Source organism: Trametes versicolor, assembly GCF_000271585.1.
Source record: "Trametes versicolor FP-101664 SS1 unplaced genomic scaffold TRAVEscaffold_5, whole genome shotgun sequence".
In the NCBI taxonomy this organism is placed as follows: Eukaryota; Fungi; Basidiomycota; class Agaricomycetes; order Polyporales; family Polyporaceae; genus Trametes; species Trametes versicolor.
The window spans coordinates 1-26,616 of NW_007360325.1; the positions used below are offsets into that span (position 1 = coordinate 1).

The window sequence follows — 26,616 nt, forward strand, 5'->3', positions numbered from 1 at the left end:
AAAAAAAAAAAAAAAAAAAAAAACAGGCCGTAATGAGGCACGCGCACGTGCATGTTTGGTCTTGTTTACGCGCGTCAAACGCGTCGCGTCGCGTCCAAAGTACACCAAGACGCCCGCCTACTGCTTACCACCACTATCGTACCTGCTATACACCCTTAAACCTATCTCGCTATGGCAAAACGCAGGGCCGTCGCAGATTCTGACGACGAGAATGCCTCCCAGCCCGCCTCGAAGCGCTCCCGGACGACAGAGAGCGACGAGGAGGAGGAGCCGCACGCACCCCGCGCCACAAAGGGTAAAAAAGCCACGGCCAACGAGGCCATGGAGCTTGACGAGGACGACGAGGCCGGCGTTGCGGAGATCCAGCCCGATGATGCTGCAGAGAAGAAGTTTGAGGAGGAGAATGAGGAGCTCATCCGGGAGAGGCTTATGAGCAAGAGCAAGACCCAGGGCGTGAGTACTGTGCAGTGCGGTCGTGATGCGTACCTGCGCGCAGGACTAATGGGCTGGTACTGATGTGCGTTGTGGGTAATATAGGGCGTCGCGGAGATGGGCATTATCGAGTCCATTGAGATGGCTCAGTTCATGTGCCACAAGTACTTGACTTTCTCGCTGGGGCCACAGATCAATTTCATCATCGGTATGTGCTCCTCTGTCATCTCGATAGGAAACATAACTAAGCGCGTATATACAGGACATAACGGAAGTGCGTAGACGTGCTGATATCCTGACGTCCCTGTGTCCATCGCTCACTGTGTTGCAGGTGGTAAGAGTGCAGCCCTCTCCGCTCTTACAGTTGCTCTCGGCGGCAAGGCGACGACCACCGGCCGCGGCAGCGGACTCAAGTCGTTCATCCGCGAGGGGCAGTCGTAAGTCCCCGTCCAGGTCTGACAGGGACTTCTTGCTCACTAGCCCCTATCAGTGTCGCCGAAGTCACGGTGGTGCTCAAGAACCAGGGCGAGGAAGCATACCGGCCCAAGGACTACGGCAGGAGCATTGTGATCACACGTCGATTCACCAAGGAGGGCGCGTCCTCATACAAGATCAAGAGCAGGGATGGCAAGGTCGTCTCGACAAAACGCGAGGAACTTCAGGCTATCTGCGACCATATGAACATCCAGGTTGACAACCCTATGAACATCTTGACCCAAGGTACGTGTCTGAATGTAGAGGCTGTTGACCGCGTTCACTGAGCACTTCCTTTAGACTCCGCCAGGTATATGAGCCGCACTGTTAACCTCCTTTTTCCTCGCTGACCAGTATATGCAGGCAGTTCTTGAGCGCATCGACCCCGGCGGACAAGTACAAGGTACAGTCGTCGTATACAACTCTCTGCCCAGGCCCTAACACCCGGCGCAGTTTTTCTTGAAGGGCACTCAGCTCAGCCAGCTCAGCGAAGAGTATCAGACCTGTATGGAGAACATCAGCCAAACGCACAAAGTCCTGGAGCGCAAGGCTGAGGTTATCCCTGACCTCGAAGAGTCTGTCGTCGAGGCTCGTTCGCGCTGGCAGGAGGCGCAGAAGGCGGTTGCGCAGAAGACCAAGGCCGACGAGCTCAAGAAGGAGCTGGCCTGGGCGCACGTCGACAGCAAGAAAGAGGTTTGAATCCCTACTGGCCCCATTCACAACGCCTTCTAATACCGGGCATATGTTCATAGGAGCTGACGAAGCAGCTGAACGAGGTCGCTCACATCCAGCACAGAGTTGATAAATGCGATGGACAGATCCGACAGGCCGAGGTAGGCTGCTCACTTCTCCTACGAGATTCGGTTCTGACATGTTAGCATAGGCCGAGCGTGCGACGTGCGATATGAACGTCGAAGCCCTAGAAGACGAGATTAATTCCCTTGGCGACGTCGATAGCCTGAATAAGAGGAAGGAGGAATTGGGCGTGCTGATCAAAGCGAACAAGGCGAAGCTCAACGCGTTCAAGGTACGTTGTATACCCCGCAGTGAACGTGAATATCCCATCTCACACTATATCGCAGAACGACGAGCGGACGATTCTGGAGTCCAAGGCAGGCGTCGACGCGACCATAGCCGAGCTCGAGAGGAAGATCCAGGACGAGCAGACGCGCCTGGAGACCCACTCGAAGGAGAAGCGCGAGCGCGCGCAGCACAAGCTCGCAGAGGCCAACGCGTCCCTCGCAGAGAAGGAACAGCAGCTCAAAGGTATCACGGAGGAACGCAAGCGCCTCGAGGCCGAAGCTGAATCTGCGCAGTCCGAAGGCCAGCGGCTGCAGAGTGAGCAGGACGAGCTGCGCAACCGCGTCGGCGAGTGCGAACAGCAGATCCGGCGATGCGGCGAGATGGAGAAGAGCAAGCTCGCGCAGTTCGGCAGCAAGATGGACTGGGTCCTCGCGGAGATACAGAGGAGGAACTGGTACGGCCAGCCGCCCGTCGGTCCCTTCGGCCTCTACGTGAAGGTTAAGGATGCGGAGAAGTGGGGCCCTCTTCTCCGGGTCGTCATCGGCGGTGCGATGAGCAACTTCGCCATCACGGACGCGCGCGATCGCCCTGCGCTAGCCGATATCCTCAATAACAGCGGGAAGTAAGTTGACTGCGTTTATTCGTGCTTCGCTCTCCCAGCTGATTCGCCACTGCAGCAAACATTGTCAGATCATCATCTCTGAGGTTGATCTCTTCGATTTCAGCTCGGGCGAGCCTCCGCAACATTGCCTCACCGTCCTTCGCGTCCTTGAGGTAGGTTACCGACGCCGATATCGACCCCTCCCAAGCTGACACTCCGTAGGTGACGGACGAGTATGTCCTGCGTCGGCTTGTCGACAGCCAGCACATCGAGAGCACGTTGCTAGCAGCGACCCGTGCTGAAGCCGATCAGATGCTCATGTCCCTCGGGTCGGGCGGTGTGGCCTTCGCCGCAGACTTGTACAGGGTCGTCCGGTTCCCGTGAGTTGGCTTTACATGCCGCAAAACTCGCAGTCATTCTGAACGCGTCGCCCGTGCTTAGTGAGGGTGGAGGACAGTCTTCCGTCATCAATCAGCTCAGGAACAACGATCCCAAGCAACATCTTTTCCGCAACACTAACGCAGAGGCCGAGAAGAGGTGGGTGCCCTCGTGTCCGGTGGGCGGCCAGGCAAACTGACGTGCTCGTATAGGCGATGGGAAGGACAGCGCGATGAATTCAAGGGCCGACTGTCAGGCCTGTCTCAGCGGATCCTTGAGCTGCAGGGTACGCACAAGCGCTGCAAGAAGGCCGCTAGCGACCTACAGGTGCGTTCATTCTCTCGTCGGGGAACGTACGTTGCGAGCCGTCCACTCACATTCCGTAGATCCAGGAAGGCCCGCTCAACAGGGCCATCCGCGGCATCAAGGCAGAGATGAACAACCTCCAGCTCGAGCTCAACGAGGAGCTGCCCGTCAACATACAGGCGCTTCAGGAGGCTCTGGAGGTATGTCGTTGACGTCGCTAGCCCCTGACCCGATGTGAACGTCCTTTGCAGGAGCAACAAATCGAGAAGGCCTCGGTCATGGGCCAGTTCGAGCAGCTGGTCAAGGAAAGGGAGAAGGTCCAGCAGGACCAACGACCTCTCGTGGCCGAGTCAGAGCGGTTGCGCACCCAGCTTTCGGAGTTCAGCGAGAAGCGTTCCAACATCTCTGTGAGTATGCATGATTCTCCAGAACGTACCCCCCTAACCAGTGAAACAGGAACGTCTCAACGCAGCGGTGACTGAACGGATGCAGGCGGACAACTCGATCAAGCATTTCACTGCCAAGGCTGACGCCGAGCGCGAGAAGTTGGCGGCCGCGCAGGAGGTGGCCCATACGCTCGAGGAGGAGTACCAGGTGAGCGCTCATCTAAATCCCTAGCGAGTTTCGGCTAATCTTTTGTAGGCGTGGTCAGCGAAGGCGTCCAAGTACTGCGACCCCGTTCCCAATCCTCGCAAGGTAGACGCTGTACAGCGTAATCTCGAAGCCGTGCAAGCAGCACTAGCCGAGCGCGAGAGACGGTACCGTCCGATACTGCTCACGGGAGAGCAACGCGCTGACCATTATATACAGGCAAGGCGCGACGATCGAGGAGATCGCGGATGATCTACACAAGAAAGAGGCTGCTTTGGACACGGCGAAGATGGAACTCAAGGCCTTGAATTCTCTCAACAATGTCAGTAGCACCCCGCAGTCCGAAGACACGTAGCTGACCGTAGCATTTCACAGGCTTTGAAGCGGTCTGTCAAGCAACGTCTTGCCAGGTGGCACGAATTCCGCCGGCACATCGCGCTCCGCTGCAAGGTCTACTTTGCGTACCATCTGTCTAACCGTGGTTACTTCGGCAAGGTCCTGTTCGACCACGTCAGCGGTACTCTGAACCTAAAGGCGCGTTATTTAACCCCACGACGCGCGCATACGCTGACCCTATCTCATCAGGTCCAAACCGATGATCAAGCTGCCACTCAGACCCAGGTTCGCGAGAAGGATCCCCGGTCTCTGAGCGGTGGCGAGAAGTCGTTCTCGACTATATGTCTTCTGCTGTCGCTGTGGGAGTCCATCGGGTGTCCCATCCGTTGTTTGGGTACGTTATTTCCGCACCTGATGTAAAGTTCACATTCTGACTCAAAGCAGACGAGTTTGACGTCTTCATGGACGCGGTCAACCGTCGTATCAGTATGAAGATGATGGTGCGCAGAGTCCCCTTTCCCCCGTCCCCGGCCCTGCCGGCTGACTCCGCCTGTAGATTGACACCGCAAACGCGTCCAAGGGCAAGCAGTACGTCCTCATCACGCCCCAGGACATGAACAACATCAACCCCGGCAGCACCGTCCGCGTGCATCGCATGTCCGATCCCGAACGTGGGCAAGGCACGCTAGCGTTCAATTAGTCGTACCGGCGATTCCTCAGTTTCCTCGTCGTGGCCACGACGAACTCCCGGCGGCATGTTGCAAGCTTCTGTGGTGGTACGTTGGCTCACTCGTTATGATAGTAATAGGCACCTAGTTAGCTACAGTACATTACCGCATGCAATTATGTCTATTTTCTCGACGTTGGCAGATAGCTTCGCCGCCGCACAGAATGTTCATGACTCGCACTATCACTTTGACACATCGAGGTCGACCTGCAATGCGGCAGCAAGAACGGCATCGGTGCTTGATTGCTACTAACGGTGAACTACCAGCGGTAACACAGTGTCGACTCAAATATCCTTCTACTCTGTTCCTGGTCTCGCATTGCATCCCGGTGGATTAATTACATACAAAACGCGAAGCCTCCGAAAAAGCCAAGAAATACATCGTTACAATCCACATACTCCGTGCACCCTCACTCTTGAAGCCACTTGTTACCCTCGCGTGGCGGTGAGATCGTCCTGTTGCAAAAACCACGCGTTCTCGGGACCGTCTTGTCCTGAAAACATATAAATGGCTATATAAATCGGGCCCCATCAGCGAAGACATACCTTGACGAAAGCAGGTGGGGCAGACAATGCCCGATTCCAACAGACGACCGCGGCCGGTGCTATCAGGCTCCCACACCCACTTGGGGTGCCTGTCCTTGTACCATACAGGCTCTTCTCCAAAAAGATCGACGAGGAAGCGATACTGAGCCTCGGTAGGACGACAACCATTGAGATAGGTATGATGCGTCGCAGAAATGGCCACGATATTCGTCCTCGTATCCTCGCGAGAGAGGAGCTTGCGGGAGTCGTTGTGGTAAACCTCCGGCACCTCGAGGTCGGATATAACCCAGATGTGTGGATATTGAAGTACACGTCTCCACAGATGGCTTTGCACCTGAAGGGGATTTGCCAGCGGCAGCCTGCCCACCAAACCCGTCTTCCGGGCGATGACACGGAGTCGAGCCCATACCTTCGAATTATCGGGCCAACCAAGGAAATAGTGGCACCAGCTCTCCTCCACATCGTCCGGCAGAGGAGGATACTCTGCGCGCGTTGTGGGCTCCAGAAAGGGACCGGGACGTGGGTTGACTGGCGGAAGAGGAACCTAGATTGATCCATCGGTGAATATCGGTGAGATATTGCGTTCCATACCACGGGCACGTACCTCGACGTCATTCAAGTCTGCGGAGCCCACTGGCTCGCTTTGGGGACTAGGAGCAATGTCCGCGCTCGACATAGCGGACTCGGCTGACATCTATGCTATATAACAAAGTAAGAAAGGAGTAAGCCAATGCAATGACACGATACCGAGTGGAAAAATACTGCACATATGTGGCTGCTGCTTTCGGTGAGGGTGAAAGCGGTCGGCTCTGGTCACCGTCGGCGATGATGCTCGGAGCGAATGTGTACAGTACGTAGACTTACAACTGGGGGACGCATGCTGCATGTGGCCGTTGTCAGTACGTACACATACACGCCTTCCGCGTCAGTGAGCCTGGGCCATCCTCGAGGACGGACTTGAGTGCAATGGGCGCTAAATGTTCAGAGTTTTAAACACGCACCGACTGCTAAGCGCCGGCGCCACAATATTCAATGCAGGACGAGCTCACCTCATTCCTGCTTCGTCGATACCAACACCTCAATCGTGGCACTTAGTTGAACGATCGCTTGCGATTCGTCCAAAAATGGCTACAGAAAGCACCACGAAGGTACCCGGCTGGTTGAGGACTCATCCCCAGCTTCAAAAGCGAGGCATCGTCACTCTTGGGGACTGTCTTCAGCCCGTATGTGCGCTTTTTGCGAGATGCCACAAATGGTCGAACGCGTCGAGCTGATCCCGCTCGCTTTTCTGCCTAGGGTGCTGTTTGGCGCACTAACGTCATGGAACCGCCTATCTGGGTTGTCAAGATTGTCGAACCAGGAAATCAGGAGGCCGTAATCTACCAGCGACTGCAGCGCAGCCCTTGTCGCCGGAACCACACCGTACCATGCGATATCATCGACTCCGAGGGACAGAAAACAATCCTCCTCATGCCACAAGTGCGAAGCCTCGCCGCAGCAAGACTCTCCCGATGGCCTCTGTCTAAGGTTATGGACGTCTTCCTCCAGGTTGTCGAGGTTCGTGTGCTCATACTGCCAAACTAATCACATTCGTCAGATATACTAATCTCTGTCTCTAGGGTGTCGAGTACTTGCACGAGCAAAGGATCGCACATATGGTACCCGCACTCTACCGTGGTACTGCTAAAGCGTGAAGTTGACCATTCTTAGGATATCTGCGACGGCAATACGCGTATGGCGACTGATTGGGAAGTCAAAATGGATAGGCGGTTAGCTGCAGAGCGAGCCTACATAATCGATTTCGGGACATCTCGACAACTCAGTCTGGGCCCGGGCGTTCAAACTGCCATGCCCCTGTTGTACGCTCAAGTCCCGCGACCTCGGGACATGGATTACTTCGATCCGTACTCTTGGGACGTTTATTGCCTCGGTAAACTGCTAGAAAACATGGCGCAGGTGAGCGGGAACATGACTGTCATCGAAAAGTACGTTGACTCCAGCTATCGTGAAGTTCGTCTACAGGGATTCCATGTCACCTCCGTGGATTATCCGTGGTGTCACCAAGTGGTTGGTGGGAGAGGAGCGGGGCTGCAGACAGGTCTGCCATTGTCGGCCGACGGCCCGCAGGGCGCGTCAAGTACTTACCGTTCTGTGTTGGGCAGTTCGTGCGTCCGACTGGTTTACAGGTGTGGTCACACGTGCTGGCAACATCTTTCTTCGTTCGTCAACCTAAGAAACAATCCGCCGCTCTATCACATACCCAGAGTCCCATATTTACTAGGAAAGTTAGATCACGCCCATGGATTTCGGTAATAGCCGTTGGAATCGATGCATTATGGATGCGGGATGGAAATACAGCGCTTAGAGTATGGTGGGCTCTGATGGTGTAGTGCGTGTTCCTCTTAGTTCACTGATCTTCGATACTAGCAGATAGATGACTGCTCACCAGCGTTTATGTTGGCACCTGGCCTCACCGTCACGCTCATAGTACTTGATCCAGCTGTCTCGCGCAGATATTCCAGGCCCTTCAGAAACGCCTTTCGGTTGCACTCGGGGTCTCCAAGCTCCGACTCGAGCCAGAGCGTGACTTCCACGCCCGGGCTCGGCGCGAGGTCCTCCAGTATAAGCAAGTAGCCCATGCGTGCCGGATCTGATTTCGTTGCTTTCGTCCCGCCCGTCCTCCGGACGTCCAGAGTGACTCCGGCAGCAGCATACGGGACCGCCTCTATCCATGCCGCGTAGGACTGCCGGAAGAACGACTGCTTGAAGGACGGGACCGCAAGTTCGATGCACTTCAAGGCACCGGCGGTCTCGGTGCGCGCAGGCATAACGCTACGGGGATAATGGTAATCAGCCATGGAGCACGACACCTATCACAACCATGACGACTCACTGATCGCTCTACTGAGTCTTGGGTAGGCACTCCGCTCCGTTGTGTTGAGCAGGCGACGCGAGGCGAGATTGCGAACGGAGGACGTCTCGGGAGGACGCGTTTCTACCAGCGGACGCCATGAGAGGGTATCTGCTTATATCTGATTGCAGGTCTCAGCCCCAAGGATGATCAACACTGACGAGGTGTCCGACTCAGTAGCAATGGTCAATCGATGAGCGGAATACCGCTACTAAGTCTAGTGGCACTCTGTGGCGTTTCGAGCAGAACTCGTCGCGGGTACACGATGCCCTGCGACCGGCGCTGTAGGCCACGTGCCACATATCGGTCTAGACTCGATTCGCGGGCGAAGGTCGCGCTTCCAGAAAGGTGCAAGCTGTCGGTCTTCCGGATGAGACACAGAACTCGAAATGAGTTTTAAGTGCGTCTGCGCTGTGATATAATACACTGTGGGAGATAAAGAGATGATATCCAAAACGACGAGTCCGTGAGCGAGCTTCCCCTTTACATCTTGCTCTTGAACTGGTCCTCCGTCACGCCCTTGCCCATGGCCGCGGTCGAGGACACGCCGCCAGTGACAGTCTTCATGAGGTTGTCCATGTAGTCCGCGCCACTCCACTGTGCACAGAGATATGATATGAGCAACTAGCTAGCATCAGAGGATAGTAAACCACGTACCCTTTGGTGAGTGAGGACGTCGCAGCCAATTTCGCGTTCGCGGCGCTGGATGAGCTCGACGTAGGCCTTCATGCCCTCCGTCGCGAATGAGCGAGCGAACAGGTCGCTGATGTATGCGTTCGAGTGCAGACCACCGAGCTGTCATAGACGCCATCAGTCCCGTACTCCAATCGTACGCAACCCATTGTCGACTCACCGTGATGAACTGCCACACGAAACCGAGCTTGCCAAGCTCCCACACGTACGACTTCATATCGTCCGCATTCAGGCCCGCAGCCTCCCAGTTGAACGACGGACTCAGGTTGTACGCGAGCCACTGCTCGGGGAACACCGCGTGCACGCCCTCCGCGAACTCGCGCGCCTGCGCCAGGATCGGCTTCTTCGTCTCCATCCACAGCAGGTCCGAGTACGGCGCGAACGCGATCGCGCGGTTGATCGCGCACTGCGTCCCGCCCTGGTACCGGTAGAAGCCCTCGCGCGTGCGCGGCGCGTCCCAGTCCCAGAACGGCGCCTGCCGCAGCCCGAACTCCTTCTGCGCGATCGTGACCGCGTCCGAGTACGACGTGTGCGCGATGCGCTGGGCGAAGCGCGCCAGGATTTGCTCGGAGGCGCCTTGTGCGCGGAGTGCGTTTGCGAGCGTGGTGGAGAAGAGCTGGATATTCGCAGCCGCCATCCACTTCTCCTCGACGGCCTCGAGCGCATCGCCGGTCTTGCCCGCCTTCTCTGCCTCGTTGAGCTCGGCGTTAAGCGGGCGCAAGTTCGGGTTCGTCGACCCAAGGATGAACGGGTGGTCACGCTCGTCGACGTTCGTCGTGATGAGCGTCGCGGCCTCTGAATCCGTGCGCGCGATGACGAGGTTGTTCACGCCCATGATGTCAAACTGGAGGCGGATCGCGACGAGCCGGTTAATGTGCTCCTGGATCGGGACAAGCACCTTGCCCGCCATGTGCCCGCACTTCTTCGTGCCCGGCGCCTGGTCCTCGATATGGATGCCCGCGGCGCCCTTCTCGACGAACATCTTGGCGAGCTTCATGGTCGCGGTGAGGCCGCCGTGGCCGGTGTCCGCATCCGCGACGATTGGCCGGAGGTAGTCAATGGCGGGTTCCTCCGCGAGCTCCTTGTCCGACAGGCGTGACCGGATCTCCCGCTGCTTGCGGTCGTGGAAGAGCTGGGCCATGAAGAGGTGCTCGACCTTGTTGGGTACGGTGTTTGAAGGGTAGTCTGGCGCAGAGGTCAGACGTTGCGCGAATAGCTATGTTGATGCATGGGCATACCAGCAAGGTCAGGACCGGGCTCGTTTGTGCTTGACGCGGTACTCGATGATTGCCACCCAGACACGTACACGGTCTCGAGGTACTTCGCCATCTGGGTCACCTGCACGGGGTCAAGCCTGTGTCGCGTTCATTAGCGCCGTCTCAGGCGTATAAAACCACGCATATACTCACGCGCCGTAGGTGTGTGAGGGTGTGCCATTGGCGTAACGCTCCGAGAGGATGCGGAAGAGCTTCTTTGCCTGCACGTCCGAAGGGTAGGAGATGGGCAGCGTGCCGCGCTTCGACACGACCTGTGCCGCGGTGTACGGCCGCTTGGTTTGTGAGAAGCGAGGGTCCTGCAAACGGCGCGTCCGTTAGCTCCGGGGGCGGTTAGGGGCACGCGACAGAACACACCTTCCACCACTGCTCGACCTGGGCGACCTCGGCCTGGAAAGCTGCGCGTTCGCTAGACATGGCTGTTGATGTGAGTGGGCGACGAGGAAGGGATGGTGACGGTCAAGAGGCAAAGAGAGGGAGAAGGGGGAGGCGGGAGGGGGAATGTGGGGACACGGAAATGGGCCGCAAGGACATTTGAATGTTCTGCGAGCCTGGCACCGATCGCATGAAAGTGGCAGGCGCCTGCCCAGAGGACAAGCCGGCACATGTGATTGGGCCCCGCCCCGCCCGGGCGCTTGCCGATGTGGGGCCCCGCCCAGGCGCTCGGTGCGCCGTTCCCCGCCTCCGCACCCCCGCGTCGGCCGACCCCTGCCCGAACACCCCCGACGCGGCGAGAGACCACGCCTCGACGTCTGCTGTCCAGCCTACTGCCACCCGCTGTGGGAGTGATTGCGGCGTTGGAAGGCGTCGCACACCGCACATACGCACTAACACCGGCGTTGTGGGTACCCTCCGCCGAGTGCTAATCGACGTACCTGCCAGGTGAGCGTGACCCGTAGCCGCGTTTCGGACTTTGGACGGAGGCGTTCATTATGATGGTGACGTCGGGCGCGCTTGCACGCCGTTGTCTGTGCGACCATGTGTCCTACTTTGCGGACGCTACTTAACACCAGAAGAGGGTGAAGCACATTCGATATTCACACCGAACCCTCGGTCTACCGCCGGTTACCGTCGTACACGAGCCCAGCCAGACCATACCGCACGAAGAACGCCACCAAGCTCCCGCAAACCTACGGATGCAAAAAGGGGTGACCCAGGCCATCAGCGATCCCGTTCCAATTCCATCCACACACGCCAGGCCTTCTCTCCCGCGCCCACGAGGGGCGCCGGGGATTGGACGGACGCCAAATAGCAGCAGGAGACGGGAGCTCACCTGCGTCGCAATCAGCACCTTTGTGAGGCTGTCCTCCCTCATCGGCCCGAGCCGGAGCAGAAACACGTTCAGAATCGTCAAGTTCGTCGTGCGCGCAACGTCGCCCGATCGCTCATCAAACTCGAGCTGCACGAGCCCCAGTGCGGAAAAGACACGGAGCACGAGTGTCGCGAGCGCAGTCGGGCGCTTGTCCTTGAATTCCGCGCGGGAGGGGTGCAGGAGCTGCGTCTCCGGATCGTACCTGTACACGGGGCCCCGTGGGGTGTCAGTCGCGGAGTTCGGAAATGGGTCGTGTTCCCCGTGGGGTATATAGACCCATCTGGGTCGGGCGAGCAGACGCACCTCGGAACGCGATGTCGGGGACACGGAACAAGTCCGAAGAGCTGGGGGCACGAGAGCACGAAGTTGAAGATCTGGGGTAGGAAGAAGAGGAGCAAGGTCTTCGAGAAATGCGCTTGGATTCCGACGACGGCGAACGCCATCCCCGTCACGTAGCATAGGGTATCACCCGGAAATGCGCGCGCAGGATACCTAGCAAAACAGGTAAGTCGAGAGGTGAGTTCACGTTGCCTCAAAACGGTACGCACCAGTTATGGTACATGAACCCGAGGCATACGCCCAGCAATGGCAGCATGAAATACAAACTGAACAAATGCCGCTCGACGAGGATCCTGCTACCGTACGCCATTCCCGCGCTCCAAACACCTCCTACTTTCACGCCGTCTGTGACGTGGATAGGAAGAGGTATACGGAAGCCGAACGCCCAAGGGAGATAGAGAAGGTCATTGAGAATCACAGAGACTGCGATGACCACTGCTTGCGAGACCTCTGAGCCGTTGATACCCGCGAGGATATTGATGCTGTTGGTGCAGAAGGTAGAGAGTAGGGACATGTACACATAGTACAGCGGACCTATAGGCAGGGTGAGTAATCTTCCCGCCGCATATGATGTAACGAAGCGCACCGAGATTGATCAATGTGCCCAGAAGCCACCGAAGTGGGATCGGAACCACTACGTCGGTGGTCCCTCGCTCAGAGTAGTAAACGATGAGCAGCGGGATGCAAGCAATGATAGGTATGGGCAGCTTGTGGCGCCACCGGATGTCGAAGACGTCGTCTAGAAAGCCGAGCATGGTGGCTATCAAGAGGGAAAGGATGGAGGACAGATATACTGCCAGCTTGCGAAAACAGACTTCCGCAGTCAGTAAGGTGAGCTGGAAGAACAGATGAGCGACTCACTTGATGGTGAGGGAACTCATTGACCACGATGCCTTCGCGCGCACCCCTCGGCGCGTCATGGTGGTTGGTGATAGATTCTGAGAACGCGTAGGGTACGAACAGGATGAGAAGTAGGATGTAGAGGGATGCACAGACGAGCCCCTGGCTCTCTGGGCTAGTTCAAAGAGTGTTCAGCGCCTCGCACGGAGTCCGACAACTCAGAAGACTCACATCGGCGTGTCGTACGTCTTCAGCAAATCTCGGCCCTTCAAGTTGGCATGTATGAACGTTGGACCCAGTGCAGGCACGAGGTATAGCGAGCCCAGGAAAGCGAGTATGGAGAGTCCGAAGGCAGCATACAGCGCGGGCAGAGCGGGGGCTGGTTCAATCAACGGCCGAGTAAGAAACCAGAGGGCTGTAGGGACCAGTGCGAATAGCAGAGCTTGCGGAAGTGGGCGCGGGCGTATCGCCTGTTCCTGCGCCATGGTTGGGTCCGCGAGAGCAGAGAGATTTTGGACACGAGGGCGAGTATCAGACGTGCGGGGAGTAGCGTAAGGAGAGACGGTACGGGGCGTGCATTGGTTTGTGCGGCGAGCACGGTGGCGGCAAAGCGCGAAGGCGTTGCAGAGGACGTGTCGATGATCGCTGGAACGCGTCCCACGTGGCTGGCTACCGGCGGGCGTCTACTTCGCATACATGCTGCGTATCCCGAAATAGCCACAAGCTTGAGCTCTTGACCCCCACCACGATGAGTATTCGAACTCCCTTCCGCCAACGCCACAAAAATTTCGCACTGATACCAAAGCTGTGTTTTATGCTCCTTATTACTGGTATTATGAAGGTGTTCGGAGAATAATTCCACGTACGTGTGTAAGCTTACCTATCCGTCCAAACTCATGCTGCGTCCGTGACTGATCACCTTCAGGTAGCTACGTGAACGAAGGCACGGCGTATATGTACAGTGAATGTATGGCACCACTCAAACGTGCCTGCAATCCAACGCAGGATGGTGAATACCTGACGCGCCCGCCGGGCTGTGGGCCGACAATTGCAAAATTGTCTGCATCCCTTCTCCTCTCCAATCAGCCAGCCCGTAGCACGGCGAATAATCCACGGGGGTGACCGGGGTTCGCGATAGAACCACTGCACATAAATTGTAGTGTTCTACGGCGGCGAATATATACCCACTCACCCGCATCATGAACTCGAACAGCTTCCCGAGACAATACACATCCCATGAGTACGGGTCAAAGTAGTCCATATCCAGAGGCCGGGGGACTTGAGCGTAGCGAAGGGGTATTGCCGGTTGAACGCCCGGACCCAAGGTGAGTTGTCGAGAGGTTCCAAAGTCGATGATGTAGGCCCGCCACGCAACTAGCCGGCTGTCCATTCGGGCTTCGTAATCGGTCGCCACAAGTGTATTGCCGTCGCAGATGTCCTAGAGTCAATTCAGCACCACAGCAATAGCACGGTACAGATCATGAAAGTTTTACCATGTGCGCTATCTTTTGCTCGTGCAAGTACTCGACACCCTACACACGACAGCGTCAATATGTAGTACGTGGCCGGCCGAGGGCGTACGAACCTCAACAACCTGGCGGAAGACATCCAAAATCCCGGACAGAGTCCACCCGCTCAACCTCGCTGTGTACGTGTTGTGTGCAGACGGCATGATGAGGATCGTCTTCAGTCCCTCGCACTCGATGATTTCGCATGGCATGGTGTGGTTCCGACGACACGGGTCGCGCTGCAGTCGCCGGTATATAGCGGCCTCCTGATTGCCCGGCTCCACAATCTTCACAACGCGGACAGGTGGGTTAAAGGCTGAGGTGGCAAAAACCGCATACTGTGCCAAGAAAATAAGCAAGGTCAGCTAGATGTTGGACAACGGGTTGGATCGGAAGTCGCGTACAGGCTGCATGCAATCTGCACCCAGAACGATACCTCGCCTTTGGAGCTCGGGGTGATCCATGAGCCAGCTGGGCACCTTCGTCATACTTTCTACTTCCATGTTTGGTTCAAGACAAGGAAGAGGAACAGTGGAAGGTCGCTGTAAGCCGAACCATGCGCCGTGATGGCCTCAAGCAAGTACAGTAAACTCGCCGCGACATACCAACACCGCCACGCGGACACCGAACGCATTACATAGGCGCCCAACTAGATGTTCTTGCTTCTCTCCACCACTCGCCGCCTGAAAATTTCCGACCGCTAGTCTGATCACAATGGGATCTAGCTATATGCAGATCTAGCGATAAATCTATGAAGTCAAATTTCGCGGTGTTTCGGTCTTCCTACTGTAGGTCTCCCTTGTGTTCTTGACGCGGAGGTCACATTCCACGTGCTCACTGCTCACGCAGCGCGAAGGTTCGCGTCTCCAAGTTCAACTTGGCTTCGACGCGCACACACTCTAATCCTGCCAAGCCCGTCTACCTCTACGCTTACGTCGAAACAAACTTCTGGTTCGATAGTCGTGGGCCAACTCTTTTGGGACTATGTGCTCCGGAGAGGGAGATAGTGGCACTTGTAGTAGGGAGGAAATCGCCCGCTTGACACGCGACAACGCCTCCCTCGTCGAGCTGAACGCTGCGCTCAAAGACGGAAACGCTGCGCTCAAAGATGCAAACGCCGCACTGAAGGACGCAAACACAACTTTCAAAGCCCTAGTGGCATCCTTGCAGAGCGAGCGCGCAGCCCTTCTTGGGCAGCAAACAGAACACCTCATAGTCACGGAACATTCGACATGGACGGTGAGTGACTTGGATGAAGTGGGCATGTAGCTCTACTACACAGACTCCCGCATGCAGTATCAAAACTGAGCTGCCTCTTCTGCAGGCACCGCACACTCGTTATCTGCACGGCGGCGTATGGAAGCTCCCTCAAGAGATCATGCTTCGTATATTCTTGGCGACTATTCCTTCCGACGACGACTACGATCTTTCTGTGCGGGCTGGTCCCCGAACCGCGTGGACTCTTTCTGTCAGTACGCGAAAGGCGCTCACTTCCGTCTGCAAGGCCTGGTATGGCGCCGCTTCCGAGGCCCTCTATGCCGACATCGCCCTCCGGCGTATGGGACAAATCAACGCACTCGCCCGCACTCTCCGTTCTTCCCGCGCCGTTTATGCACCAGACCCAAGCGCATTTATAAAACGCATCCGCATAGCCGGGTGCACCGTGTCCTCCCGGTGTGCACGGGTCGCTAGGGCGGATCTCACATACATCCTGGAATCTTCCTCGAGGCTGAAGACCTTTGAGGATCGCCCTGATCCGCTCTTGGAAACGTTACGCGAAGACCCCCTCGATGTCGAGAAGTGGTACAATCCTGTATGGTTTTGGGATCACCTTCAAGGCACTCCCGGCGGCGCTTTGGCCGAACGTTGTGCTTCCGGGCTACAGCATCTGGCGTTCGCGGAACTCAGAGACGAGGAGCACCTTATATATATCCACCACTTGCTTCTCGTAGAGACACACTTGGCGACTGTAACACTGGGGCCTCTCTGGATCGAGGCTCCTACAGTCTTACCAACCTTGTCTCAGCAAACCCCCATCAGCCTTCCCCATCTCACCGACCTCCAGATCCCTAGCGCCCTTTTGAACGTTGAACAGTACACCTCTGACATCTGGCACCTTCCCAATCTTCGCCAGCTAACTGTCCTCTCCTGCCACGAGATCCCTCGAAACGCCCTGGACCTCTTCGGAAAGCGCCTGAAGTACCTCCACGTCGTCCCCGAGCCCGACTGGAAAGGGGAGTTCTCGGAAGGCCCACTCTCCATGCTCAGGACCCTCTGCCCCGTCCTCGAACACCTCGTGCTCCCGCACATCGCCACGCTGAACCTGCCATGCGTGATCGCCTCTCCCACTCTGCAGTACCTCGACATCTGGGGCTCCGCACACAAACGCCGCGTCGTCGAGCTCATGTGCGAAATGGGCCGCGCGTGCTCGCTACCCAGCCTCCGCGCGATCCGCATGCTTACCCCGTGCAACCCCTATCCTGACGATTCCGTGGAGACGCGCCTGCCGCTCTTCTGCGACCCCGCCGACGTGACCGGAGACGCCGTGCGCGTGCGCACCCTTCCCTGGGGCGTTCGGGTGCTCCAGACGTCGTGGGCGATCCTGCGTGACCTGGGCGGGCGGGACGGGGATGATATCCGGTTTTACAACGTTCCGTTCGACGAAGAGGTCGACTCAGAGGCCGGTGGGGGTTCCGACTATGAGCCTTCGTGGGCAGGGGAGGAGGCAGAGGGTGACGAAGTGGGAGGGGCGGTGGAAGACGAATGGGAGGCGGAGGACGAAGGCGATGGAACGTCATGGGTGTCCGACTCCGACTCCGAGGCCTCTGTCGGCGAAGACGAGGATGGCCCCGGGCCTGAGCTGGTAGCAGCAGGCATTCAGGATTTCGACCGAGAAACGGTCTTGGAGATGTTTGCGAGGAGCCAAGAGGGGGACTACCTACTTGATGACGAACCTAGTCTGTGAGCGCGTAGGCGATACACAAAGATATAGAGATACAATTCAAATCAGCGCTGTATACCCAACAACCTGTACTAGTAGCCCTACGGTAATGACCACAACCTAAAATTCACTCAAGCCAGTCAGAATCGCCGACATTGAATATGAGACCAGCCGCCTGCTTTCTGCGCAGTGCCTTCCCCTTCAACTGGCGAGCAGGTACCTTCCGTGGTCTCATGGAGTCCTCATCTTTCGTGTCCCCAGTTCGTAAGGTAGTGGTCGAAGCATCATTGCCCGATAGCCGTTTCTTCTGCAACGCGAACAGAAGCCGGTTCTGCGGTGTAGGAGGGACCGACTTGGGCCTCGCGGAAGTAGGACGAGCGCTGCGGAAACGGGGAGCGATGTCGCCGTAGAGATCGTCGATGTTATGCGGGTCTGGCTCGGGAGAGGCGACGGGGACGGGCTCCGGCGGCGGAGAATCGACGTCCATATGGTCGTCGCCCAGCTTCCACTCTACTTCTTCAAGGTCTTTGGATTGCGAGCGCATCTCGGGGAGGTCATGTCGTGGAGAAAACGTGCGGGCGGCGGTCTTGCGTGCGCTTTGGGGCCTGCTCAGGATATAGTCCACGGTCGGGGGAGGTTGGAGCTGGCCGCTGGCCCGCATGTTGGAGATGAGGTCTCGGAGGTCCTGGGCGCTCACCGAGGGCGCTGGAGGAGTTGGGATTACGGGGGGCACAGGGGACGTCATTGGTCTTTTGGGCGCGGCGGAACTATGGGCATCTCTGCTTGGGGGTGGAAGGGGCCGCGCGGGGAGTCCACTGGTGACGTGGACGCGAGCAGGGGAGGAGGGACGCACCTCGTCCACCGGTCTTTGGGAGGGAACCAAAGGAGTGATGACGAGGGCATTCTTCGCAGGGCGTTTCTGGCGATCGTATGCATCAATATAGAGCTCTGGCGAGACGGAAGTTGGGATTTTACCTGGCGACCTCCTGCGGACCCTGCACCTTTCCCAAGAATGTGAATTTGACGATCTGAGGTAATGTTCGGAGCAGATTTGGACGGGAAACCTCCCGCAGCAGGAGCATCGAATGCACTAGGAGCCACCGCCTCCCGCGGATTTGTCTGGCTGGGAGGTTTGGCTGGGACTTGCGCGGGAACGGGTGTAGGGAGAGGTACAATGACTAGGGAAGACATGTCTACCATCTCAACGTCGTCATCGATCTCTATCACGGCAGGGGTTGCAGGTGGCCGGGGATGAGTCGCCTGGTTGTCCGAGTTACGACTGGTACTTAACGATGCGGTAGGCACGGCTGAACCAGTAACGGTGGCCCTCGCCGCGTCCGTGATTCCATCTCTTTGTGTGGGAGTAGCTTGGGGCGCGCGGCTCGTCTCCAGAACCCGCACCGGCGCAGCAGCGGGTGGGTCAACACGAGGTCTCTTCGAGCAACGACGACATTGCCAAGCAGCGAGACCCGCGTCACGCTTTCCCTTCTCGTCGGCTTCGATGCGGCGCAAGAGTTCCTGCTCATTCACGGGAGGGATGTGACATGCTAAAGAAATTTCAGCTATGATCTGCCATGATGTGTATTGTACTCACTGTGATGCCATGCGCGTTGACATCTGCAGCACGCGATGAGAAAGGCCGCAGGGGTGTCGTGTGTCTGATTACATCGGACGCAAGGGATCTTGGGAGCAGCGCTGACGACTACGCTCATCTAACTCGTCGTCGGCTGGATGGTATGATGACTGTGAGAGTATAAGGGAGGGCGCATAACGATGATCTGGCGTGTACGCAATCCTCGAAGTAGACGGACAAGAGGCGTTTTGGGAGTCCTCGGATTCGAAGCACGTAGGTGCACGTGGGAGCACCGCAGGTCGATCGCCGCCGCAGCTGCTCGCGCGACGCGGTACGCGCTCCCCCGCCGTGCCTCAAAGACACGATGTGTGCCGCCGAGACCCAGAAGGAAACACGATGGACAAGCGTATCACTCTCCCCCACGCGCGTGGTGGAGGTGGAGAAAGAGACCAACAAGCGAGACGCCCGGCAAGATGAGGCATACCCGCTCCGGGTCAGGGCCGCTGGGCGCCAAGCGCGTCCAGACGTCATATACACCGTTCAGCTGTTTCCTCCAACACTCGTTATACCCCTTCTCTCCATACCATGGTTTCTCTCTCCAGGCCTCCAGACGGCCTCTTCGATGTCGTCAAAAACGCCATCGTCCACCACGCAGACGAGCGACAGACGGACAAAGAGGAACACCCGTCGACTCCTCCGTTGGCGCAGCCACCCGTAGTATGTCTTCAGTTCAGTCCTGCGCGAGACCACTGCCGACCGCGCGTTGTCGCAGGAGAACAATAAACCATTCAATAACAGCCATGATCAACAATCACAAGATGAGAGGCCGTGGGGAGACGATAATAGAGAGGGCACGGGCGAGAGCGCGCCTCCAGACAAGCCGCCGGATGTGAGTAGAGTCCCCGCCTTTACAAGCATCCGTCACCCGTATGATGCTTGCATGAGTACATCGAAGCCCATGCTATGTTGTGACACAGGTCAGCCAGAGGCCCTGGAGGCGTGTGGCTGGCCTGTGTCCAGAATGCCGTGTCCCCGTTGCGAAAGGGAACGCGTCGAGTTGGTGTACTGGAGACGACAGAATAATGGGACAGTAGCGGGTACACGCGCGCCGGTAACTTCAGAACTAGCCGCACTCTATGTGGTGCGTCCGGAGGTCGACTACGTCCTGCGGGACGATTTTGAAGAGATGCTACGACGAGTAGAGGAGCTGCGCTTTCAATTTATACGGGCAAGATCTTGACCTGCTGCCCTGCTCCACCATATGTGGTTTCATGACTACATCACAAACATGCACTCATATTAACATTTTAGAAACGTGCCGAGCAAGATGGTCAACTTCCGGATCCTCAACCGCCCGAAGAGCAACCCTCTCTGCCAGCGTCCCCAAAGTCGAAGACGTCCTTCCATCCTTCTGCAAAGTCCCCTGACGACAGCAAACGTGGAGCGCGTCGTGGCCTGTCTATCTCTACCTCCCGAGGTTACGTCCCTCAGCCCGGAACTCCGCAACAACGAACAGGTCCTCCCAGATCCATATCATACAACTATTCCCTCTCCAGCGCACACGGACACACCCTTTCCCCTACTACCTCCAGACAGCAGGAAGACAACTCGACGGTAGAGGAGGACCCGGACCGGAGTTACGACTTCCCGACCTCGGTGACCTCTCCGTTTCGCGGCGCGCTTGAGTATGGGGACCGAGAATTACGTGAGCGCGAGCGTGAAATCGCGGAGCGTAAGCACCGACGCAAGGACAGCTACTTTCACAACCCTATGAAGTGGCTTACGGAGTCTCCCCGCGATACGCCAAGGGATGAAGAGCCGCCATTTAACTTCACTCGCACGCGCACGGAGGGTGGCCATCAGGACAGCGAGGAAGGGGAGGCAGCCGCGGGCCCCTCCCAGGCGACATCTCCACAAACTCCCGCGGGCACGCCACGTCTGCGGTACTCCCGATCTATGCCGCACATCGACAGGGAAGGACGCTCACCTGCCGCACCCAAATGGGGTAGGCTACGCTCCCTTCTCCCTCATATCGCCAGCCAAGCCAAGACCCAGACGCCGGCTCCTTCGACGGTGGTTTCTCCTAATGTGAACATCACTGACGAGCTCATCACTGGCGGGCTGGCCACACAGATGCTTCGCATGTGGTTTGAGCGGGACGATAAAGGACACCGTAGAGTTCCTGCGCTATTCCACCGACTGCGGATTCGTGTCAGCGACAGCTTGCACCCACTCCACGGGAATAAAGCTGTCTTCCGGATCGAATGCGAGTATGCCAATGGCGCGGTGCGGTGGGTTGTCTATCGCCAGTTGCGCGAGTTCCTCTCGCTGCACACCCATTATACCCTATCCAACGCGTACAACCGGAATATAGAGACGTTGCCGGAGTTCCCCCTGACCAGTAGGTGCATGATGCTCCGAAGCAGCGGCTATTTTGCTGACCGCTCGTAGCTCTTCCGTACTTCAAGTTCTTGAAGGAACGCGGCAATGATGTCGGTCGCGCCGACTTCGCGAGACTGCAGCGCGAGACCCTTGAGAACTACCTGATTGGTCTTATACGCGCTGTCGTACGTTGTCTCACGCATTCGTGCTGTACGAGTGCTGATAACCTTCCAGATGTTTCATCCTGCTGTGAACCGCTTGGCTGGCTTCCTTGAGCTTGGCGCACTCACTATAGCTCTCGCGCAGTCGGGTGGAGCGCAGTACAAGGCGGGTTTCCTTCGTTTAGATGCTGTATCACCGAAGGGTGCGTTCGGACGTAAAGCTGCTGGATGGCAGGAGAAGAAGAAGCAGCGATGGTGTGCAGTTCGAGAGAGCTATCTAGTAGTTATGGAGGAAATGGGAGAGGTGGGTACACGGTCCAACTGGCATCGCATCCCTCACTGATTTTCAAACAGCTCGTCGTCTGGGATGTCTTCCTAATCGACCAAGACTTTAAGATCGAACGGCCGACGCGTTACTATCGACAAGGTCTGAACCTATTTCACCAACTGGATGACCACGACAGCGACCACGAAGACGAGGACAAGAGCCACCAGCAAGACAGGAACAAGGCCGGGGCGCCACCTCAGCCACGCAAAAGGCTTGGGTCTACCGTCGGCTCCATCAAGAGCTCCTTCTCCAAGGTACTCCACCTAGGACACAACCATGGCGCACATCAGCGTAATAACGCGTCCGCCAACAATCTTGCTGTGGGCGCGCAAAACGGTGGCCGCCGCTCAAGCGTAACCTCGGGGACGTCCGGCGTTTCTGGTCCTTCCTTCCACCCGCTGACTCCGATGTTGGACCCTTCGACGAACACCAACCCGTTAGAGGGCGTGCACGATGAGGACCACGTGGGTGAAGACGACCTGCACCCGCCGACCGAGGATCCGGGAGCGCAGAAGCGGAGCTCGAAGGACGTGTCGAAGCACACGTTCTACGTGGTGAACGCGCAAACGCGACTAAAGCTGTTTGCGAAGAACGAAAGGCAAATGCTGCAATGGATCGCCGCGTTCGAGCGGGTCGCGAAAGAGAGCCATTACACCGGCAAGAACCGTTTCGATAGCTTCGCGCCCATCCGACTGAATGTGGCGGCGCAGTGGTTGGTGGATGGTGTAAGTCTACTCTGTAGCTCGAGGGATCGCACGAGTGCTCATTCCGAACTTCTAGCGCGATTACTTCTGGAATCTGTCCAGAGCTATCCTACTCGCGCGGGAGACCATCCAGATTCATGACTGGTGGCTTTCTCCAGGTATGCCTTTTCCAGGCGCACATAGGGAATGTCCGCTGACCCTGTGCGCAGAGCTGCAGCTGCGAAGACCAAACAAGGATCGTTACCGTCTCGACCATCTACTGGAGAAGAAGGCGAAGGAAGGCGTCAAGATCTACATCATTCTCTAGTACGCTCACAGTCTATCTACTGCCACACCTATGTTAACCTACTCCTAGCCAGGAGGTGTCGAACCGGACGACCCCTACAGACAGCCAGTAAGCCAGCTTGTTGATCGTCATCCACACAATCACTCATTAGCTTCTCCGTTTCTTGCAGCTACGCCAAGCAGCGCCTGACCGCACTACATCCGAACATCATGGTCCAACGGTCGCCCTCTCACTTCCAGACCGGCACCTTTTACTGGGCTCATGTAAGTGATGGTACTTGAACGTTTCTGATACGTAGCTCACCCGTACATCATTGTAGCATGAAAAGCTCTGCGTCATCGATCAGACAATCGCGTTCATGGGGGGCCTAGATCACTGCTTCGGACGGTATGTATTTCCTGCTTCGCTTTTGCCACGTCTTCCTGACAGAGATATAGATGGGACACACCTCAGCATATCCTCGTCGACGACCCTGAACTCGGTCCTGAAGGTCAGGGTCAGGAGTTCATCTGGCCTGGTGAGTAGTGTGGCGTTCGTGTGTCACACCGTTGCTTATTCCCGGGCAGGCAAGGATTACAGCAATCCGCGAGTGCTCGACTTCCACAACCTAAACAAGCCAGACGAAGACATGTATGACAGGGGGAAAGTTCCCCGAATGCCTTGGTGAGGAAATTGTGGTCGACGCTGTATCGATAAACTGACGGAATTTTCAAAAGGCACGATGTCTCGATGCAAGTCGTCGGACAGCCCGCTCGTGATCTTGCGAGGCATTTTGTTCAAAGGTAGGCTGACCTACCTGTTGACGGGGCAAAGCTGACCTACCGTGACATCAACAGGTGGAACTACTTGCTCAGGATTAAGGTACGTGTACGCCATGTCAGGGGGTAACCTGATGCTAAGTAACTGGGTGTGCAGAACCACTCGCGTACCATGCCGTTCTTGCTCCCACCACCGGAGTTCAAACCCGGTGAGCTGGCAGAGATGGGCCTGACGGGAACATGCGAGCTGCAAATCTGCCGCTCTGCTGGACCTTGGTCCATGGGGACGCCCGAGCGGATCGAGCATTCCATCCAGAACGCGTACTTGAAGGGTGAGTGGATATCTCGGACAGTGTTTCTAATGCTGCACGTGCTGACGACAGCGCAGCAATCCAAATGTCTGATCATTTCGTGTACATCGAGAACCAGTTCTTCATTACCTCGTGAGTTCGGTAGCTTCGCTTGGCGTAAGGCTCGGTACTGACGCGATTGCAGTACTGTTGTGAATGAGGTCAAGGTCGAGAACCGGATCGGCGACGCGCTCGTATCGCGCATCATCCGCGCACATCGTGAGCGGACGCCCTGGAAGTGCTGTATCGTCATCCCGCTATTGCCCGGCTTTGCATTTCCCGTCGACCATAGCGACGCTAGCGCTGTGGGTTCAGTCTCATTCATGGCAACTACGAATAAGTGCTCACGGATATCATTAGATTCGCATCATCCTCGAGTGTCAAAACAGGACGATCAGCCGCGGGCCGAACTCTATCTTCGGTCGTCTGAGGAAGGAAGGCATAGACGTACGTGTTGTGCCACGGTTGCTTTCATGCATCTAACGGGGGAATAATAGCCCGACAACTACATTACTGTGTTCTCGCTTCGCAACTGGGCCAAGCTACGTGGTGAGGTGCTGACCACGGAGCAGGTGCGTACTTTCGTTTCAAAGCGAGATTCGATGAAACTGACTGCTTTGCAGGTCTACATTCACGGCAAGGTCTGTATCGTGGACGATCGTCTGGCAATCATCGGCAGCGCGAATATCAACGAGAGGTCTCAGCGAGGAGACCGGGATTCAGAGATAGCAGCGGTCATTCGCGACACGGACATGCTTGACTGGTAGGTCGTTTGCCTACGACAGTTGTCGAGCTAGAACTCATCGTTGGCTGCAGCACGATGGCGGGGAAGCCCTACAAGGTCGGCCGCTTCGCTCACAGCCTTCGCGTGCGCCTTATGCGGGAGCATCTCGGAGTCGACGTCGACGCCCTCTACGAGGAGGATCTTATGGCCGCTGAACCCAACAAGGAGGAGTACGAGCAAGAGCATTGGGACCCTGAAGGCGAGCAAGAGTTCGGTGATGCTGGGGTGACGCACATCAGCAGAAAACACCAGCGTACCGCCATGGGATCTCTGGTACATGACACCATTGACGGATTGGAGCAAGGTATGTTTCTATCAGTGTTATCTTGATTCACTTACTGAGGAATTTTGGTAGCCATTCATGGCACTGGGGAGGCTGGGTCTAAGGATATGTCCGTGTTGATGAGGAAGGCTGGCCTAAAGACCAAGAATGCTGATGCGACCGCCGGTGACCGCTTCTTGCGGGAGGAGCGGGAGATGTACACCCGTGACGGACAGAAGGAGCCTGGTTTCGCTAGTTCTCTTGTCCCGACCCTCGAGGAGAAGGTCATCGCTGAGCATCGTCCTCCGCAAGAACACGCCACAGCTTCGACCATCCACCGCCAGCTGGAGGAGGATAGCGGTCTGGAGGACGAGCAAGATGGGGATGCTGGTCGCAGGAACGGCATCATACCAAACGGCGATGGTGATGCGAAGAAGGAGCAGAACGGCTCGGCGACAGCACCGAACGGGGACGCTCACCGTTCCGAACCCCCTCAAGCGCGTCTCGAGGACGGCGAGTTGTACGGAGCGCCCGCCGATGCGTCGGTGGACCCCATGCACGACGATCAGCCTCCACACGCGAGGGCCTCTAAGACTGATGCCGACGAGGAAGAGAGCAAGGCGCCAGGGGCTCGCGCGACACTTCGGAAGCATCTTGCGGCGAAGCTTGGTAACAAGGCATGGCAGCTTCCGACACCCACCCCGAACGTCGATCCGTACGGCTTCGAAGATCCCATCCGGGACGAGTTCTGGAAGGAAACCTGGGTCGCGAGCGCCGTTCACAACGTAGGTCGCTTCCTGATTCCCAGAGATCTGGGGAACTGAGCACGTCCGACAGACCGAGATCTATCGCAAGGTTTTCCATGCGATCCCTGACGATCTCGTCACGACGTGGAAGCAGTACAAGGAGTTCATCGTACACCACGAGCGTCTCAACAAGCCTGTGAGTCCTGACAATGCGAGGGCCGCCAATAAATGTATCCTCATCATTATATAGGTCAAGGAGCACGACCCCTCAGACCCACCTCTTGCGCGTATGCCTTCCGAGGCAGCAGATCGCGAAGCGCCAGGACAGGCCCGTGTAGCTGACCATTACGCGTATACTTCCGAGGACAACCTAGCTAGGGAAAAGGAGCACGCGGACGACTATGAGGAGTCGCGAACATCGTCTACCCCTCTGCCATCCGAGACGCCAGGGGGAGCTGGACAGAAGGAAAAAGAGAAGGAGAAGGAGAAGCAGCGGCCGGCGTCGAAGGGTCCCAAGCCCTTCGAGCAATCGGAGCGAGACGAGATGGAAAACCTCTTGAACGAACTGCGTGGTCACCTTGGTGAGTCTTCCTCAGTGATGATATTAGTCCTTACTGACAAGAGATGCAGTGATATATCCTACGCGATTCTTGGAAGGGGAGGATGTTGCAAACAACTTCTTGTTCCCTACCGACAGGCGAGTTCATATACGCCTTTATGTTGATCTACTACTGACATGTACACCATAGGCTCATGCCGCTGCCAATCTACGACTAGAGATACCCCACGGGAGATGGCTGCGCTCACTGTCTTCGGCTTGACTCTACGTTGCTGAAATATCGGACTACGCCGCACACTCGTTTAGTGTATATGATCTAATCGTCGTATTGTACCATCAACGGACTACCTAACTTATACACACGCGAATGGACACTCCTTTTTTGACTGTAACTGTAACCTGTACGATATATTTGGCTATCCAACATCGACCTGCGAGATTCAGGCGGCATCGCTCTGTACAACACGCGTGTCGGAGTGTCAATACGAAGT

The 26,616-nt window shown here is 56.9% G+C and overlaps 8 protein-coding genes across 8 annotated transcripts; 4 read left to right on the forward strand and 4 right to left on the reverse strand.

Annotated features, from left to right (window-relative positions):
• The first annotated feature begins 165 nt into the window (after positions 1-165).
• Positions 166-5,038, forward strand: TRAVEDRAFT_71253 (P-loop containing nucleoside triphosphate hydrolase protein). Its single transcript, XM_008039382.1, has 24 exons — positions 166-453; positions 538-640; positions 695-706; positions 764-869; positions 923-1,152; positions 1,207-1,216; positions 1,270-1,309; positions 1,360-1,599; positions 1,659-1,739; positions 1,790-1,933; positions 1,989-2,551; positions 2,607-2,703; positions 2,753-2,910; positions 2,972-3,067; positions 3,121-3,235; positions 3,295-3,414; positions 3,466-3,621; positions 3,671-3,808; positions 3,857-3,972; positions 4,025-4,127; positions 4,181-4,339; positions 4,391-4,535; positions 4,586-4,641; positions 4,698-5,038. The coding sequence occupies exons 1-24, from the start codon at positions 172-174 to the stop codon at positions 4,839-4,841; spliced, it is 3,414 nt and encodes a 1,137-aa protein (XP_008037573.1). The 5' UTR covers positions 166-171; the 3' UTR covers positions 4,842-5,038.
• A 259-nt stretch (positions 5,039-5,297) lies between these two features.
• Positions 5,298-6,090, reverse strand: TRAVEDRAFT_46357 (uncharacterized protein; the record flags this gene model as incomplete). Its single annotated transcript, XM_008039125.1, has 3 exons — positions 5,298-5,362; positions 5,415-5,958; positions 6,019-6,090. The coding sequence occupies 3 exons, from the start codon at positions 6,088-6,090 to the stop codon at positions 5,298-5,300; spliced, it is 681 nt and encodes a 226-aa protein (XP_008037316.1).
• A 448-nt stretch (positions 6,091-6,538) lies between these two features.
• Positions 6,539-8,409, forward strand: TRAVEDRAFT_71254 (uncharacterized protein; the record flags this gene model as incomplete). The annotated part of the gene is made up of 7 exons (XM_008039383.1): positions 6,539-6,637; positions 6,711-6,971; positions 7,034-7,072; positions 7,125-7,370; positions 7,426-7,792; positions 7,861-8,246; positions 8,308-8,409. The coding sequence occupies 5 exons, from the start codon at positions 6,539-6,541 to the stop codon at positions 7,645-7,647; spliced, it is 867 nt and encodes a 288-aa protein (XP_008037574.1). The 3' UTR covers positions 7,648-7,792; positions 7,861-8,246; positions 8,308-8,409.
• Positions 8,410-8,808: 399 nt separating this feature from the next.
• TRAVEDRAFT_166243 (isocitrate lyase) lies at positions 8,809-10,774 on the reverse strand (the record flags this gene model as incomplete). Its single annotated transcript, XM_008039384.1, has 6 exons — positions 10,650-10,774; positions 10,428-10,591; positions 10,257-10,372; positions 9,179-10,203; positions 8,983-9,120; positions 8,809-8,922 (listed from the first exon to the last, which is right to left on the reverse strand). The coding sequence occupies exons 1-6, from the start codon at positions 10,707-10,709 to the stop codon at positions 8,809-8,811; spliced, it is 1,617 nt and encodes a 538-aa protein (XP_008037575.1). The 5' UTR covers positions 10,710-10,774.
• Positions 10,775-11,209: 435 nt separating this feature from the next.
• Positions 11,210-13,322, reverse strand: TRAVEDRAFT_58053 (N-acetylglucosaminephosphotransferase). Its single transcript, XM_008039334.1, has 7 exons — positions 13,015-13,322; positions 12,805-12,958; positions 12,530-12,743; positions 12,153-12,477; positions 11,908-12,096; positions 11,566-11,806; positions 11,210-11,422 (listed from the first exon to the last, which is right to left on the reverse strand). Exons 1-7 carry the CDS (start codon positions 13,266-13,268, stop codon positions 11,348-11,350), a joined length of 1,452 nt encoding a protein of 483 aa, XP_008037525.1. The 5' UTR covers positions 13,269-13,322; the 3' UTR covers positions 11,210-11,347.
• A 2,291-nt stretch (positions 13,323-15,613) lies between these two features.
• TRAVEDRAFT_28417 (uncharacterized protein) lies at positions 15,614-16,507 on the forward strand (the record flags this gene model as incomplete). Its single annotated transcript, XM_008039010.1, has 1 exon — positions 15,614-16,507. A coding segment is annotated over exon 1 (706 nt), but the record flags the coding sequence as incomplete, so codon positions are not given.
• Positions 16,508-17,359: 852 nt separating this feature from the next.
• Positions 17,360-18,423, reverse strand: TRAVEDRAFT_46362 (uncharacterized protein; the record flags this gene model as incomplete). The annotated part of the gene is made up of 2 exons (XM_008039126.1): positions 17,360-18,151; positions 18,208-18,423. The coding sequence occupies 2 exons, from the start codon at positions 18,421-18,423 to the stop codon at positions 17,360-17,362; spliced, it is 1,008 nt and encodes a 335-aa protein (XP_008037317.1).
• A 2,338-nt stretch (positions 18,424-20,761) lies between these two features.
• On the forward strand, positions 20,762-26,343 carry TRAVEDRAFT_36575 (phospholipase D; the record flags this gene model as incomplete). Its single annotated transcript, XM_008039079.1, has 25 exons — positions 20,762-21,206; positions 21,257-21,372; positions 21,422-21,652; positions 21,703-22,401; positions 22,457-22,538; positions 22,590-22,686; positions 22,736-22,774; positions 22,836-22,929; positions 22,986-23,053; positions 23,104-23,183; positions 23,233-23,329; positions 23,383-23,448; positions 23,503-23,527; positions 23,582-23,756; positions 23,813-23,867; positions 23,920-24,079; positions 24,135-24,221; positions 24,272-24,346; positions 24,398-24,537; positions 24,591-24,862; positions 24,914-25,605; positions 25,658-25,762; positions 25,817-26,147; positions 26,197-26,263; positions 26,316-26,343. The coding sequence occupies 25 exons, from the start codon at positions 20,762-20,764 to the stop codon at positions 26,341-26,343; spliced, it is 4,326 nt and encodes a 1,441-aa protein (XP_008037270.1).
• Positions 26,344-26,616: the final 273 nt, after the last annotated feature.

Bases quoted from the DNA above. Each gene is read 5' to 3' on its own strand.
- TRAVEDRAFT_71253 (XM_008039382.1), top strand. From the start codon at position 172: ATGGCAAAACGCAGGGCCGTCGCAGATTCTGACGACGAGAATGCCTCC. The intron at 1,740-1,789 runs GTAGGCTGCTCA...ATGTTAGCATAG, and splicing joins GACAGATCCGACAGGCCGAG to GCCGAGCGTGCGACGTGCGA. The intron at 1,934-1,988 runs GTACGTTGTATA...ACTATATCGCAG, and splicing joins CGAAGCTCAACGCGTTCAAG to AACGACGAGCGGACGATTCT.
- TRAVEDRAFT_58053 (XM_008039334.1), bottom strand. From the start codon at position 13,268: ATGGCGCAGGAACAGGCGATACGCCCGCGCCCACTTCCGCAAGCTCTG. The intron at 12,959-13,014 runs GTGAGTCTTCTG...TCTTTGAACTAG, and splicing joins AAGACGTACGACACGCCGAT to CCCAGAGAGCCAGGGGCTCG. The intron at 11,807-11,907 runs GTGCGTCTGCTC...CCCCGTGTACAG, and splicing joins CCCCGACATCGCGTTCCGAG to GTACGATCCGGAGACGCAGC.